The following is a 14,872-nucleotide window of genomic DNA, read 5'->3' as shown; positions in this document are numbered from 1 at the left end:
AAAGATTGAAACAATACTAATTTCATGAACTTTAATCATACTTTGACTTAGGAATGGGGTCCATTCTGTCATGGTATTAGAAACCCAAAAGACTTTGAGAAATTTAAAAAAAATCAAGAAGCAAGGCAAGCTTCCCCATAGCTGTATTTAAGGGATTGTCATGACCTTTTCTCCGTATGGAGGCAGCTACTAATTAAGTAGACATCCAGTGGATAAGGAATTATACTACAACTGTGATTGATAAGATGAACATTGTGCATATTATGTTTTTATGCAAATTATTACCTAAATGTTCACATAGGGTCACTGCTACTGTATTTCCTCCCAGTCTACTTTCTCCATATTTTCTTTTCCAGAGAGTTTTGAATCATGTGGCCGAGTGTGTGTGTGTGTGGGGGGGGACATGCATCACAGTCTGCAGGTTGGTACTCTACTATGTTTCCAAGGGGACTCCCTAGCCCTTGAGTAGTGCCTTAGACACAGTACTTCAGGGCGTCTGGAAGTAGAGGAATGAACTTTCTGTGTCCCCAGACATAGGGGCCATTCCCCCACCATAGTGAGTCACACTTGATTGTTGAACTTCCAACCGTAGATGAACTGAAAATGGAATGGGTGTTTTCCCTTCAAGATGAAAGAAAATACCAGCACTAGAAACCTACAAAGCTGTAGACATCAAACCAGAAGGAGGGCATTCATCTTTGGCTAATTCACGTGAGTAAGGAATACACTGCAGCACAGTCCATACTCTGACATCTATAGTTAATATGACTATATGCATACAGCTATGCTTTTCTGCTCCTTTGTGATTGTACACACTGGTTTTAAATTTTGCACTGTAACAGTCTCTGTATAGCAGCATATTTTGTAATGTAACACAGTGAATGTTTGTAAATAACTGACTTGTTTAAATAAAGGTCAGTGGTGACTAATCTGTTTAAGAAAATACTACCTACATGAAAGTTATGCAGATATCAGTGGAAAAGGACAACTTGTCTTTTCTTCCCATTTAACTGCATCTTGATAGCCAGTTTTATTCCCACATTCTCATTCCTGTGTCCAAGTGCATGCCAGGTAGCCACCATTTTGTATTGGAAGAATTTTTTATTTGTTTATTTTGACAGTTGGTTTATATTCATTAACATTGGTGTTGCTGAGCCAAATAACATCAGTAGTGAAATTTGTAGGTCAAGATTGTAGAGCAAGGAAGATCAGTTTCAACAATCTCATTGAAACCACTACCCATTTTAGATACTTTGGAATCTGCGTCATTAATTTCACGCACACACACACACACACACACACACACACACACACACACACACAAGGTATGGACAGAAATCAACTTCCACCTGTTTTAGGCACAAAAATAGCTTCAAATTTTCTCCCCAAAAGTCAGAGACAGCATTGGAAAAGGAGTATTACTTGCACAGCTCGAATATGGCCTACCACTTTTAACCACAGCTTCCAGAAGAAACACTGCAATCCTGCAAACTCTTTCCAACAGGATCTGCCACTTCATAACCAACACTTATTAACATGAAAATGACTGCACCACTCTCTCAAAAGGAAAATGATTTTCTATTACAGGTAGGGGCAGACCTCTTACTAGGCTTCCTACCCAAAAAACTGCTCCACCAAGATACTCCTCCCTCTTCTTGCCATTAGGCTCATGACCTCTGCCCCCACTCAGGAGTCAGTCAAGCTCTGCACCAGTACTACAAAGATTCCCCCCAACTAACCTCTGTTGGTCAGACAACAAGTTCTCAAATGTTTATCATAAATCACTGCTGCAGTCACCTATAGCTGTCTGTGTTATATCCTACCAAGGATATAACAGCTGGACAGTCTTCCAAAGCCCTTGGCTCAGGGGCTCCTTCCACCCACATGCCCAGACTGCTATCAGATTGAGCTTGACAGTGCAGAAAACTGTATCCTAGATTCCAGAATACTTCAGTATTTTTGCCACCCTTGAGAACATTCCTTCTGGGCTTCAGGAAATTGGCAGTTGGCTTTCTTCTTCTATTGCTGGGCAGATAAATTCTCTTTGAGGAGATCCTTCTTATATTTTTTATATTTTTCTCTTAACTAAAATTGTTCTGGTCTCTTTAGAAAACCCATAAATAGCGCTCCTTTTTAGTACTTTGTCAGAAACTCCAGTTAATGAGTTTTCCTGGCAGGCTGGACATGGCTTGTTAATGATTTATGCACTATTTCTGAGGTTGGGTGTGCTGCTTATGATCCTGTTTGAGTGTTTTATAGGGATTTGTGTATTGTAAGGGGTAATTATTTTTGAGTTTTTGTACACTTTGTGGGAACATGCAACTATTTTACCAACTCTTTCAAACACTTTACTGTCGTTCAAGCTTCATTCTCAGCTTTAGAATGGAGCAAGTCAGTGGTACTTCCTCAATAACTGAGAAAAAGAAATCTAAACAGGAGCCCTTGCTTGTACTGTGGGTTCAGACTGTGTCTCAGCCATTAGTGGGTGACTCTGCTATGATCATTAGTTGTTCACTGGAACACTCACCTTTTTCCTCCTGGATCCCACTGGTGTCATCTCTTCAGCCACTACCGACCTGGGATTAGACATGCACTCTGCAGCTGTTCAGCAATCTTTAGTGTGCATAGGAGAGCCACTTTTCTGTCGTGGGAGTTTTAGCAGAGGGTACATTCCTGTGTAGCCAAAGGAAGAGACCTGTTCCACAGGATAAGATACCAGCCTTGAGTCAATCCCATTCAGGGGATTTTCTAGAAAGAAGAAATGGAAACAATGTTTCTGCTTTTAACTCTGTTCTTATTGACCTGGGACAGTTTTATTTTTCTGGCTCAAGAGTTATTACAGACTTTAAAACCTTTAGAAAATAATGTTATTGGTGGTAAAAAAAACAGACCACCTCCCTCTAAATGAGAGATTTCTCTGTTAGATAAAGATGATAGGGGAGGGGACAGGTCATCTTTTACTTCTGACTACATCCCTGACTCTGATTCTGCAGAAAGTGTTTTATGATGAACATAGTACAAGTGTGTAAGTTGCACTCGCTGTAACAGTAGATGTTCAGTTAAATCGCTGCTGCTGTAGTTGCACCCATCTTCCACCCCCTTTCTTTTGTATGTAGTGTGTTAAAGTTATGGCTTCCTAACAGTACTCTATTTTTTAAGGACTTCAACTGCCCTTTCTCTGTTGGCAAAGTCCTGAGGCATTTTAGCACTCAGGCTGCTGTTTTTCTCTACCTCCTGCTTGATCTGAGAGCAGCCAGGCATACACAGTTGTTATTGCACCTACGTTGTGGCAGACCCTTCCACCATACATCATAGAAATCACAACCCTACTCCCAACAAATTCTCCACCATACATCACAGAAATCATTACCCTACTCCAAAGTCCAACCCCAACACAATTTCTCCTCAAATGTAAAACTTGCAACTGCTTCAGCCCTGTGTATGCTATCTAGCTGTACTTAGCACTACATGTGGGTATGCAACCACCACCTCTTAGGTTCATAGGTAGATACTAGGCTGTCGGCCCAAGGACCTACGTAAGCCTAGCCAACAAGGTTCCCTGGCTTACACCACCCAATAAAGTTATTTTCCTGTGCCACTGTCGAGCAAAGACACAGAAGTGATCCTTAGGGTGTATTTCCTTTTTCCCATCCACTCATCAAGATTTTTCTTGAAGAGTGCTAATGAAGAACTTTGCTCGACATAGATGGGTAGCCTGTTCCAGAGTATGGGAAGTCTCTGGGACAGGAATCTATCCCTCCAGCATGTCCTGTTTATTGTGGTGAAATCACCACCCTACAAAGGAGTCTTAGGTGATGCTTCATAATTACCCATGTTGTATTTATACATAGATATGTATATACAGAACTACTGTCTAACTCTGACCCTGCTGTGTCTCTAAACAACCATTTATATGCTTCTTCTTTATCTTTAAACATTTACCTCAGACGGTCTATTTCATTAGTGTTTTTTTACTGTATATCTATGGCTACTTCTCTCAGGTTCTAAGTTATGCTTTAGGGACATAATTTTCCTTTCAATAGTAATTAGTCATACAGTGTTGCTTGTTGGAAACTGGTACCATTGCTCATAACATTCTAAGTTTGTGATATATATGGACACACTGTTTTCTTCAACATTGTAATGCAATGTTTATACTGCTTTAGTTTGTGATGCAATGTTTTTATTGTAAACTACATCCCAGGCTGAGAGTATAGATGGTCTACTTTTGGTCCATGCTGACTCCTTTTAGCATAGCTATTTAGATAAGCTAGATTGATCAACGGACAGGCATGTATTGGGAACTGTGTCATGCTGTGGCTGTGTAGTAGCCTGTTTCTGTGAAACATGAAGAATGTAATTGTTGTGCACATACAACTCAATCTGTTCTTATAGTACCTACAAGCAGGCTATGTATGTTTAGACCATTTGGTTGTTTTTCCATTGTGTGACACCATACTTCGTGAGCTTCAGCAGTTGAATTCTGCCCAGTACTACATAATGATTGCAGTAATTTTTCATGGACGGGGTAACAATAGTTCTCATCCTTTCATTCTGTACGCCGCACATTTACGGGTTTGCTTTTGTAATCTTAAACCAGTTTATGCAAGTAGATAAGTTAAGGAACAAATTTATGAGTTTTTATTTTATTTTATTTTTTTAGATGGGTTAAAAAAGAAAGTGAAATTGCCAGTCAGCCATTAGACACTGGGCCAAAACTGGATCTTGGCTTCAAGGAGGGTCAGACTATCAAAATAAACATTGGGGTAAGATATGTTCTGTTATTATTTTTGTAGCATGTACTGTTAAGGAAAGTGTTCCAGTGGATTACACAACATAAGTGTGGTATACTAGTGAGCAACAGTGGAAAGTGTGATCACAGAATTGCAGTGTGACAGAGAAACAGCAAATCTTGCTGATGCATATCAAAACATAGCACCCTACACCATTCTTGCTCGACTGCTTAAATCCAAGAAAACTGTATCTCAAAGTGAAAGTAATTTTTAAAAATGCAGCTGTTTTCAACTTAGTCTACCAGTTACACCACTTGCACTTTTTGTGATTGTCCTTTAGGGAGTTGGTCACTGGTGTATCACATTTCTGACTACCATCCATCATAGTGTTGCATTTTAGTAGAAAAGTAGCAGCAATAATCCTGTATCACATGAGACTTGTTGCAATTTTATTTATTTTGTAGTTGTGCCATCACTTTTTATGAGTTCTTTGTTTTTCTGCAAATATGTAGTCTGTGCCCTGTAGTGCATGAGTATGTTGTTGAGTCTTTTGGCTTTTCCCGGTTAGGGGTCGCCACAGCGGAACTCCGGTCCGCTAATGATTGGTAGTTGATTTTTACTTGCCGAGTTACCAGCCCTGATGCACAACCTTCAACGAAGGTACACCCATTCACGCATGTCTCCACGCAGAAGACGCTCTAGCTAAGAATCGAACCGGACAGCGTCTTACTGTGAGGTGACAACGCTAACGCAGCACTACCGCTGGGGTCATGTAGTGCATGAGTATGAAAAACAGAAATAAAGTTAGTTGTAATAATGAGTTTTATTGTTTGCAGTATGGGCTCTACAAGGTCTATTGCTGACATATTTCAAATTGTTTAGATAAAGAGATATAGTTCATTGTTTCCAAAGCTGTCTTATTTGTTTTCAGTTAACATTTTGCTATAGAAATGTAATGTACAGCTAAAGTACAGAGGCAGTTAAAGAGCAGCAGAAGTCTCCCCTTCGATTGTCTGTATAACTAACATGCAGTGTAAGTGTCTGTCCGTAATTATCTTTTGTAATCTAGCAGTTACTGTACCATTTGTTTGTCTGTTTTGGCTTGCTGCACTGTGTATAGGGAATTCTTTAAACTGTTATAGTACAAGCCCCCCCCCAATCTAGTCCAGTGTTAGCAGCCTGCCTTTGTTCCTAATAGCTTCAGAAGTCCACTCCTAGTTCCTTGCTATTACCACATGGCTGTTTTGTGTTTTAGATTTTTCTCCTAAGAAACTTAGTACTCGACAGGAATAGACTGCCTCACATACATGGATACCAGGCATAAAATTTGTAATACCAGCTCCACTGTTTAACTGTTTCTGCATAACCTGCATAGTGCTGCCGACCTCTATACAGTACATTAGCAAGTTCAGCAACAAGTTAAATTGCAAAACACTACTTACCTATCTCAGCTGCTGTAAGCACACTACTGAAGTGGCTGTAAATTGATTTTTGGTGACACCTGGCCTAATTCAAATTTGCAGAACTGTTTCTTTGGCAGATTAGCTGACCAATTCCACTGTTAACATGCTGATATACTTTTGCAAAACTGATTCAATGTCAGTGCGCTTTCCGGTCTTCCCTGACTGTCTTTGCCTTTCTATTTCCAGAAATGTTGTGTATGCAGAGTAACTGCCACACTTCTAGAACTTTTTTTTTTCATTTTTAATCTCAGTGGAGTCATCCTTGATCTGTCGAGGTACACATTCTGTTGTTTTTCTTAATATTATTTTTAATTTTATACATATTGTTGCTGCTAAGATTGTTATAATGCTTGGCTCAGACTGTGAGCCTGCTCTTGGCAATGATGCAGTTCTGAATGTTGTCGTAGAAGGGCATGCTTTCCTGAGCTTATTCTAAACACTGTTTAACCACTTGCTTATATCAGGTTTTTTTTGGCTGTGGCTTTACATATGTGTAGTACAGAAGACTATGTGTGCTGTACATTGAACTGTTTCTATTTTTAATCTTCCTATTCTATAGCTAACTTTGAACAGTTATATCAAACCTCAGAAGTTGTCTTATTCCTTTTGTTACCCCCAAATCTATCTCCAGTATTCAGTATACAATTTTGTGATTATTAATTGGTCATAATAATAACGTGTTTCCTCCGGAGGCTGTTCACGCAATGGTACTGCCAAGATTGTTTCTGTTTTGCCTTAACATTTGTAAGATTCAAAGTAAGAGGCATGTTAAAATGTATTTTTTGTAAGATTTAAAGTGATTTGGTCATAAGTGCATGACTACATCTAATGAGTTAAGTGCAGCAGTGCACCTACATTTTAATTTAGTGTTTATTTGGGCTATTTTTTTTTTTTTATATATAAAAAAGTTTGTAAATATGTTAGTAAGCCATGGCTCAAATAAAACTAGTGGTCCATCCTGATGTCATTGTAGGCAGAGTGAGCATTGTATCCATAAACTGTAATGGGTGCACTTCTGTACCTGATCTGCAGTGCACACATTAAAGTCTGTGGGTGTGCTTCACACTTTCACTACCATGATATCACTGAGGTTAGTTTACTTTTAAGTTCAGTGACATAATTGTAGGGACAGCAGTGATATAAAAAGCTTTTCCACCAGCAGAATTAGCTGCCAGACAGCTTTTATAATGTTGTGGAAATGTTTGGAACTTCTTGAAGTACGTAGTGTAATGCAAAGGAGTATTTGATGACCAAATCACTTTAAGGTAAGAGACATGTTAGTTTTCAGTAAGTTTAAATTTTGGCTGGATGGCCATACTGCACTTTTTTCTTTTCTTTTTTTTTTTTCATGTATCACTAATTTTGGTTGTCTGACTTTACATGGTTGCTGTCACTGGCTTTCTGTATTTTTGTAACTGCACAGAACTGAAAAGCTATGGGTGCATGTAAGAGGTATTCATTCTGTACTGTGTCATAATTTATCAACATATTGAGTTGTGTATAAATTATAGATTAATGGATCTCAGAAATCTAATCTGATTAAAATATTTATTTTTCCCGCAAAGTTTAATGTACAGTCACAGAAAGGGACATATAAGAGGCTAACAGTGACTGGCATCTTTTTTGGTTAGCTGTACTGTGTATATGGAAATCTTTAGATGGTTGCAGATGTACGGCTTCACTCTGTCCAGTTTAGTCCTTTTAATTATTTTTTTCTTTTTCTCATACCTTTTCAGAATTTTGTTCTTAGCCCTCCCACTATCATCTTGTTGTTAATTTTGTGGTTATATTTAGAGTTTTCTCTCCAAGAATTTAGTAATTTGGCAGATGTTTTATTTCACCTATACGTATGTCAATCATAAAGCTTTGTAATACTAGCTCTATTAACAGCTTTTTATAATCTGTATCACAGTATTCACCATCCCAGTTTTGTACTACGTAAATTAAAATTGGACTTTTTTACAGTACATTGACAAAAATTAGTGATAAGTATTGTTTCCATTGTCTAACATGCTATAATCACTCCACTGACTTGTATTTTCAGTGATAGTGAACAGGAACGCCTGGCCAGGCAGGACAGTAGATTTGTGTTGAAATGCAGTTTAATTCCAGTGGTACGATCCTAATAAAACTACAAAGTGAACAATGTCACCAAGCAAAGTAAAGGTTAAGCACTTTCACCTGGAGCACAACCAGGCTTCTTCAGAACAATTAGACATTCATTTAACCCTAATATAAATAGTATCATCAATTAACAACAATAATAAATGGCTATAAATCCTTAAAGACATATTACCATTCCTTTCGTTAAAAATTATAAAAATGTATGTTAAAAGTAGAACTGCATGTGTATATATGTAATACATTATCTGAAAGTGCTACATAAACAAACGCCCTTTTACTAACTTCATCTTCTCTCAAATCTGTGTTACATAAAAAAATGTGTGTTAAGTAATATCTTAAATGTTGATGGTAAATTATATATGTATAGACCAACTTAATAGGAGTGTTACCAGTCCTTTATGGGGATATGTCTACCATAACTAACTATAATTTGGCCGCCCTGAGTTTCAGTACGCTGTTAGTATTGATTTGATCATTAAGTCCCGGGGTCTTTCCTGCGTCTAACATGAGCTGCCAATACAGCTTCCTGTATTCCAGTCTGGATTCCCAACAACCTCCTAGGGATCAACAGCCACCTGCTCAAGTACAAAAAACTTAAATTTTCATATCTTTGCAAACTGTGTCTATAGAGTGCATTATATTCTTTGGCCCTAGACACATCGTATATGTGTTCATAGACTCTCCTAAGTTGTCTCTCCTTTTTCCCAATATAGAAACTGCAACATGTCTCACAAATCCCTATATACACCACCCCTTTGGACCCATAGTCATAATATGTGGATGCTCTCAACCAAAACTTCCTAGCTGGAATAAAAACTTCACCCTTTTCCATCATGTAGCTACACTGGTTACATGACCCACATTTGAAGGGCCCCTGTTTTCCATTTCCACTGAACAAGTTCCTGACCTCATTCCTTTCAAATAATTCTTTCAAATTGGGGTGTCTCCTAACAAAAGTGGGTCGCTCGGGGAGATCATTTTTAGTTTCTTCATTCACCCTTAAGATAGCCCGGTGATAAGTGTTGGAAAAGGAGTGAATGAATGCCCCTACATGTACCTCATCAACCCTGTCCAACTGTCCCTGTGTATTTCCCCCTAATCCCAACACGGGGAAATATTTGATGTCTCGATTCATGATTATTTCCTTGCCAGTAAATCGATAAGCTGTTTGGGGTATCCCCACTCCAACTTCCTGGACTGCAACACGACAAACTTGTTTGTGGAGTTCATGGATATTCTGAAGAACAATTTTATACATTTCAATGGTGAATTTTACGAACAGATGAAGGAGGTTGCCATGGGGGCAGCCTGTGCCCCCCTTTATGCGAATTGTGTTTTGTATTAGTGGGAACGGAATTTTGTTTTTAACACTGACCGGAACAGATTTCTTTCTTTCTACACTCGATACCTTGATGACATTTGTCTTTTATGGGAAGGTTCATTGGTGACTTTTATGGAATTTGTAGGTTACATCAATAATTCAACAGATTTTTTGGCATTTACCCATACCATTGCCAAATCAAGTATAGATTATTTGGACTTTATAAAGATTACACCAATTTGTGTTTTCAATTTGAATTGTTTAGAAAGAGCACATTCTCCAATTCTTATTTACATTACAACAGTGGGCTCCCTTATTATCAAAAGAAAGGTATTATAAAGGGTCAACTTATCAGGGCATCGAGAATGACCAGTGAGACTGGGATATTTTTGGAAGCTGTAAAAACTCTTACCCAATTATTTTTGGAGAGGGGATACCCCAAACAACTTATCGATTTACTGGCAAGGAAGTAATCATAAATCGGGACATCAAATATTTCCCTAATTTGAGATTAGGGGGAAATACACAGGGACAGTTGGACAGGGTTGATGAGGTACATGTAGGGGCATTCATTCACACCTTTTCCAACACTTATGCACAAGTTGGACATAGTGAAGAAACACTGGGCTATCTTAAGGGTGAATGAAGAAACCAAAAATTATCTCCCCAAGCGACCCACTTTTCTTAGGAGGAGGAGGGACACCAGTTTGAAAGAATTATTTGAAAGGACTGAGGTCAGGAACTTGTTCAGTGGAAATGGAAAACAGGGGCCCTTCAAATGTGGGTCATGTAACCAGTGTAGCTACATGATGGAAAAGGGTGAAGTTTTTATTCCATCTAGGAAATTTTGGTTGAGAGCATCTAAGTATTACAACTATGGGTCCAAAGGGGTGGTGTATATAGGGATTTGTGAGACATATTGCAGTTTCTATATTGGGGAAAAAGGAGAGACAACTTAGGAGAGTCTATGAACACACATACGATGTGTCTAGGGCCAAATAATCTAATGCACTCTATAGACACACAGTTTGCAAAGATATGAAAATTTAAGTTTTTTGTACTTGAGCAGGTGGTTGTTGATCCCTAGGAGGTTGTTGGGAATCCAGACTGGAATACAGGGAGCTGTATTGGCAGCTCAAGTTAGACACAGGAAAGACCCCGGGACTTAATGATCAAATCAGTATTAACAGCGTACTGAAACTCTGGGCAACCAAATTATAGTTAGTTATGGTAGACATATCCCCATAAAGGACTGGTAACACTCCTATTAAGTTGGTCTATACATATATAATTTACCATCAACATTTAAGATATTACTTAACACACACATTTTTTTATATAACATAGATTTGAGAGAAGATGAAGTTAGTAAAAAGGTGTTTGTTTATGTAGCACTTTCAGAGAATGTATTACATATATACACATGCAGTTTTACTTTTAACATACATTTTTATAATTTTTAACGAAATGAATGGTAATACGTCTTTAAGGATTTATAGCCATTTATTATTGTTGTTAATTGATGATACTATTTATATTAGGGTTGAATGGATGTCTAATTGTTCTGAAGAAGCCTGGTTGTGCTCCAGGTGAAAGCGCTTAACATTTATTTTGCTTGGTGACATTGTTCACTTTGTGATTTTATTTGGATCGTACCACTAGAATTAAATTGTATTTCAACACAAATCTACAGTCCTGCCTGGTCTGGTGTTCCTTTTCACTATTTCTGCGTGGTTGTATTTTCAGTGATGGTTGAGTGAGTCCCCAAATGTTTCCCACTTGCACCGCATTCCCCAGCTAGTTTCCTCCAGCATACTTTCATCAGCCATACTCTGAAAAGAGACATTAATCTTTTAATAGCTTTAACAAATGTAATAAGACAATCATCATAGAAGCATATAGTATTTTCAAATAATATAGTTTGCCATCAATTAATAATTCTAAAACCCTGCACATTATACTGAAGAAAAGTGCCAAAACTCACAAAATGGCAAAGCAAACATGCTGTAAATGTTTTGCTATTACATGTTACATACTTGCTCAAGTGCATAAGCTCACATCTTCAAACATAGCAGTAAAGATCTAGTAACAAAAACAGCTTCATAATAATAAAAATACTTGCCAACAAGACAAAAATTGACTCTCTTCTAACCCATGTGTAATCAAACCTTAGTTCTGATACCCAGACATCAACAAGAGAAAATGTAACCTACTTCTGTTGTGTGATTACATATACTGTAACCCAGGACATCCCATAACCTTCCATACAAAATATAAACCCTAGCATCCATTTGTAGTATAAATCTACATGAATACATTTATATCACATAAACACCCAAAATATTCAAAACAAAGTAGCAAACCTTGACACCTGGATATTGTTCAAGACCCCAGACAGCAGCTTTCAGAGGAACGTAAGTCATCCTTACAAAATAGATTACCTCCTGGCTCTGACATAAAATAACAACTATAAAAGGGCTGGAAGCTTTGCTATTTCTGTTGTAGAAAGTTTAATTTTTCTTTACACTGCATGCAAAAGCCAAGCAATGACATTAACGTTGACATCTTAATACCTATGCTGAAAATTAATCTACGTTAATGAGTATGCATACTCATTAATCTACGTTAATGAGTATGCATAGCAGGACACTGTATTTCACTTATTAAAAAAAAAATCTGCTTCTGAGGATGTTCTGTCTTGGATCACTAAAAATGTAATCTTATGTGACTGTAACATAAACTAGCAACAAAGCTAGTAATCTCACTGTTGGCCTGTTAGTCTGAGTGTAAACAAAGTGACATAAAAATAGTCACATGTAATTAAGCATCTTGGAATGGATTTTAACAACAAACTCCAGCAAACGTCACACTAGAAATAACAAGCCCTTTTTAGTAATAACAATCCAATCTGTTCCATCTGGAAACATACTAAAATAAATAATGTCTGTTACAGCACCATCAAAAATAAAACTATGCTTACTAATTTCAGTAGTGACACCTTTGTATCTGTCCTTTTATATAGAAGTTGGGAACTGTTAAACACTCACTTCACAGTGTCCGTGTAGTACTTATTAACACACTCGGAGTCTCAGCTAACTGTTTCAGAGCATAAAACAAACCTCAAAAGGCATGAATACTAAATCTAAGTCATATGTCATGAAATTATGCAATAGATAGAAAGCAAATTATCTAATGAGCATTACAATATTTTTTTAAGCAACATTATTTAATCCTCTAAGCTTTAAAATATGACATTTAAACATTCAATACAGTAAAGCCTAGTTGAGTGTTGGGTACAAAGTGATTGTCTCATGGACTGACTGCCTTGTAAACTCTGAATCAGTCTTTTCCTACTACAGTAAACCCTTGGTTAACCGGCACCCATGGGGATTGGTAGATGCCGGATAACTGTATTCTTACTCGGCCTATACTAAAGCTCGAGACCTTTCACTGGCTGGATGCTACACCCTATCCCAAGATGTCTAGCGACTGTTATCCAGATGTCATTTGCCGCTTGCAGCTTCGGGATTGCTTTTTCGCTGGCTCAGGTTAAAATATTTTCTTTAACTTTTTGTGTGTTTTTTTCAGTAGTTTAAAGTGGCAGGATTATTTCTTTAGATAGCTTTATCTTTGAGTGCTTTTTTGCTGTTTGTTGCTGACTTTGTGTGGGCTGTCGCTTTCTTAGGCCTTCTCTCTAGTGGCTGCTCCTTTCAGTGAGTCCGTTTAAGTTAGTGGATTCCTTTTCGCCTTTTTCTCTAACTTAGCCCATTTTAGTTGGAGGGGGCTCCCCTTTCCCTGTTCTGACATCTAGGTTTTGCCGTTTAAGTTAGAGGCATCTCCTCAGGTTAGAGGAGTACATAGTTTAAATTCAAGACTCTCGTCTAACCCTTTTCTTTCTAATTTCCTTCTCCAAAAATTAAAAAAAAAAAAAAACCATGGTTTTCTTTCAAGTATACTTGGGTTTTTGTAGTTTTGTTGATCCATTTTGTGTGTTCTTGGACTTATGACAAATTTACTATTTTGTGACTTCATTACTGGTTGTGAAGGTTTTGCTGATTGTGACTTAACAGAATGTCTAAAGAGACTAAACAGTCCGGTTTTAAGAAGTGTGATTCTTGCACACAAAAACCGTCGCTCACAGATGGACACAGTAGTTTTGTGTATTGCTTGGGCGCTGTCCACCTGCAGGATCCCAGTTCTGTTTGCCATGGTTTTAGGCCAAGGGTCCTGCAAGAACAGAAAAACAAGTTGATACTCAGGAGATTGTTAAAAGGGCCTTTTGAATCGGCTTTTGAAGGGACTCAGGCCTCCAAACCTTCAGAAAAGTCATCCAAAACTTCTTCGGCTCCAGCCTCCGAGCTGTCGAAAAGACATGAGAAAGTGGATTCTTTGGATCTGAAGCCTATCTGTTCCAAAAAGGAAAAGTCTCCATCGGTTTCACCTGCAGTTTCAGAACCATCTCGGAGCCAAAAAAGGAGCCGGGCACCTTCCTTGGATCTGGTTTGTTCAGTGCCACAGTCTCCTTTATTGCAATCGGCGGCGGGTAGCCACAAGTCCTCCACTCATTCCTCTTGGTCATCCAGGAGCCTTTCGGATGATGATGTAGAGCGGGTGGTTAGAAGGTGGCTTTGTGCATTGGCCCTAGCAAAAATTCTCACAAGTCCAGCCCAGATGGTCATGGAGCTGACTTCATTAGCTGCTTTACCTTCTGTGCCTCCTCTGACTCGGGCATGTTCAGAGCCAGAGTGCCTGGATGTCCTGGTGGTGGAACCGTCGGACCCGAGATCAATCCCTGGAGTTTTGGTGCTGACCTCCACTACAATCTCATTGATGTTGTCGTCCATCGACTGATCTTGGGGTCGAGACTCCCTTGTTGGTTCCGGGGGGCGTGGGGTGGGGAGTTGAATCAGACCCTTGTCGGACCCGACTCTCCCACTCGGAGCTTTGGCGCAGGTGAGTTCAGCAGCCACATCAACCTCTGAACCATCCTCCTTGGTGCTGGGGAGGTCTCCCGGTTCCTTGGAGCCAGAGGCTGTCTCAACCCAGGATCATGGTGCCTTCGAGGTAATGAGGAGTGTGCTTTCCTCAGAGTCTGCTTCATCCTCGACTCCAGCTACTCTTCCTCCAAAAGGGCCAGTGTCAACCTCTACACCATCCCTCCAGCCCCAGCATAGAGAACCAGTGCCACAGGATGCCCCAATTGGTGAGACCCTCTCTTCTGAAACCTCCTC

General features: G+C 38.8%; 1 protein-coding gene across 1 annotated transcript in view; it reads left to right on the top strand.

Annotated features, from left to right (window-relative positions):
- The window catches only part of NECAP2 (NECAP endocytosis associated 2), a 1,246,850-nt gene that overhangs the window by 685,538 nt on the left and 546,440 nt on the right, over positions 1–14,872 (top strand). Inside the window, exon 5 of the mRNA XM_044061830.1 lies at positions 4,664–4,766. Coding sequence (XP_043917765.1) covers positions 4,664–4,766 — 103 coding nt within the window. The remainder of the gene's footprint in view (positions 1–4,663; positions 4,767–14,872) is intronic.

Source organism: Protopterus annectens, chromosome 2.part0 (assembly GCF_019279795.1).
Source record: "Protopterus annectens isolate FY-2018-M chromosome 2.part0, PAN1.0, whole genome shotgun sequence".
Classification (NCBI taxonomy): Eukaryota; Metazoa; Chordata; order Ceratodontiformes; family Protopteridae; genus Protopterus; species Protopterus annectens.
This window is presented reverse-complemented; position numbering and strand designations above follow the sequence as displayed.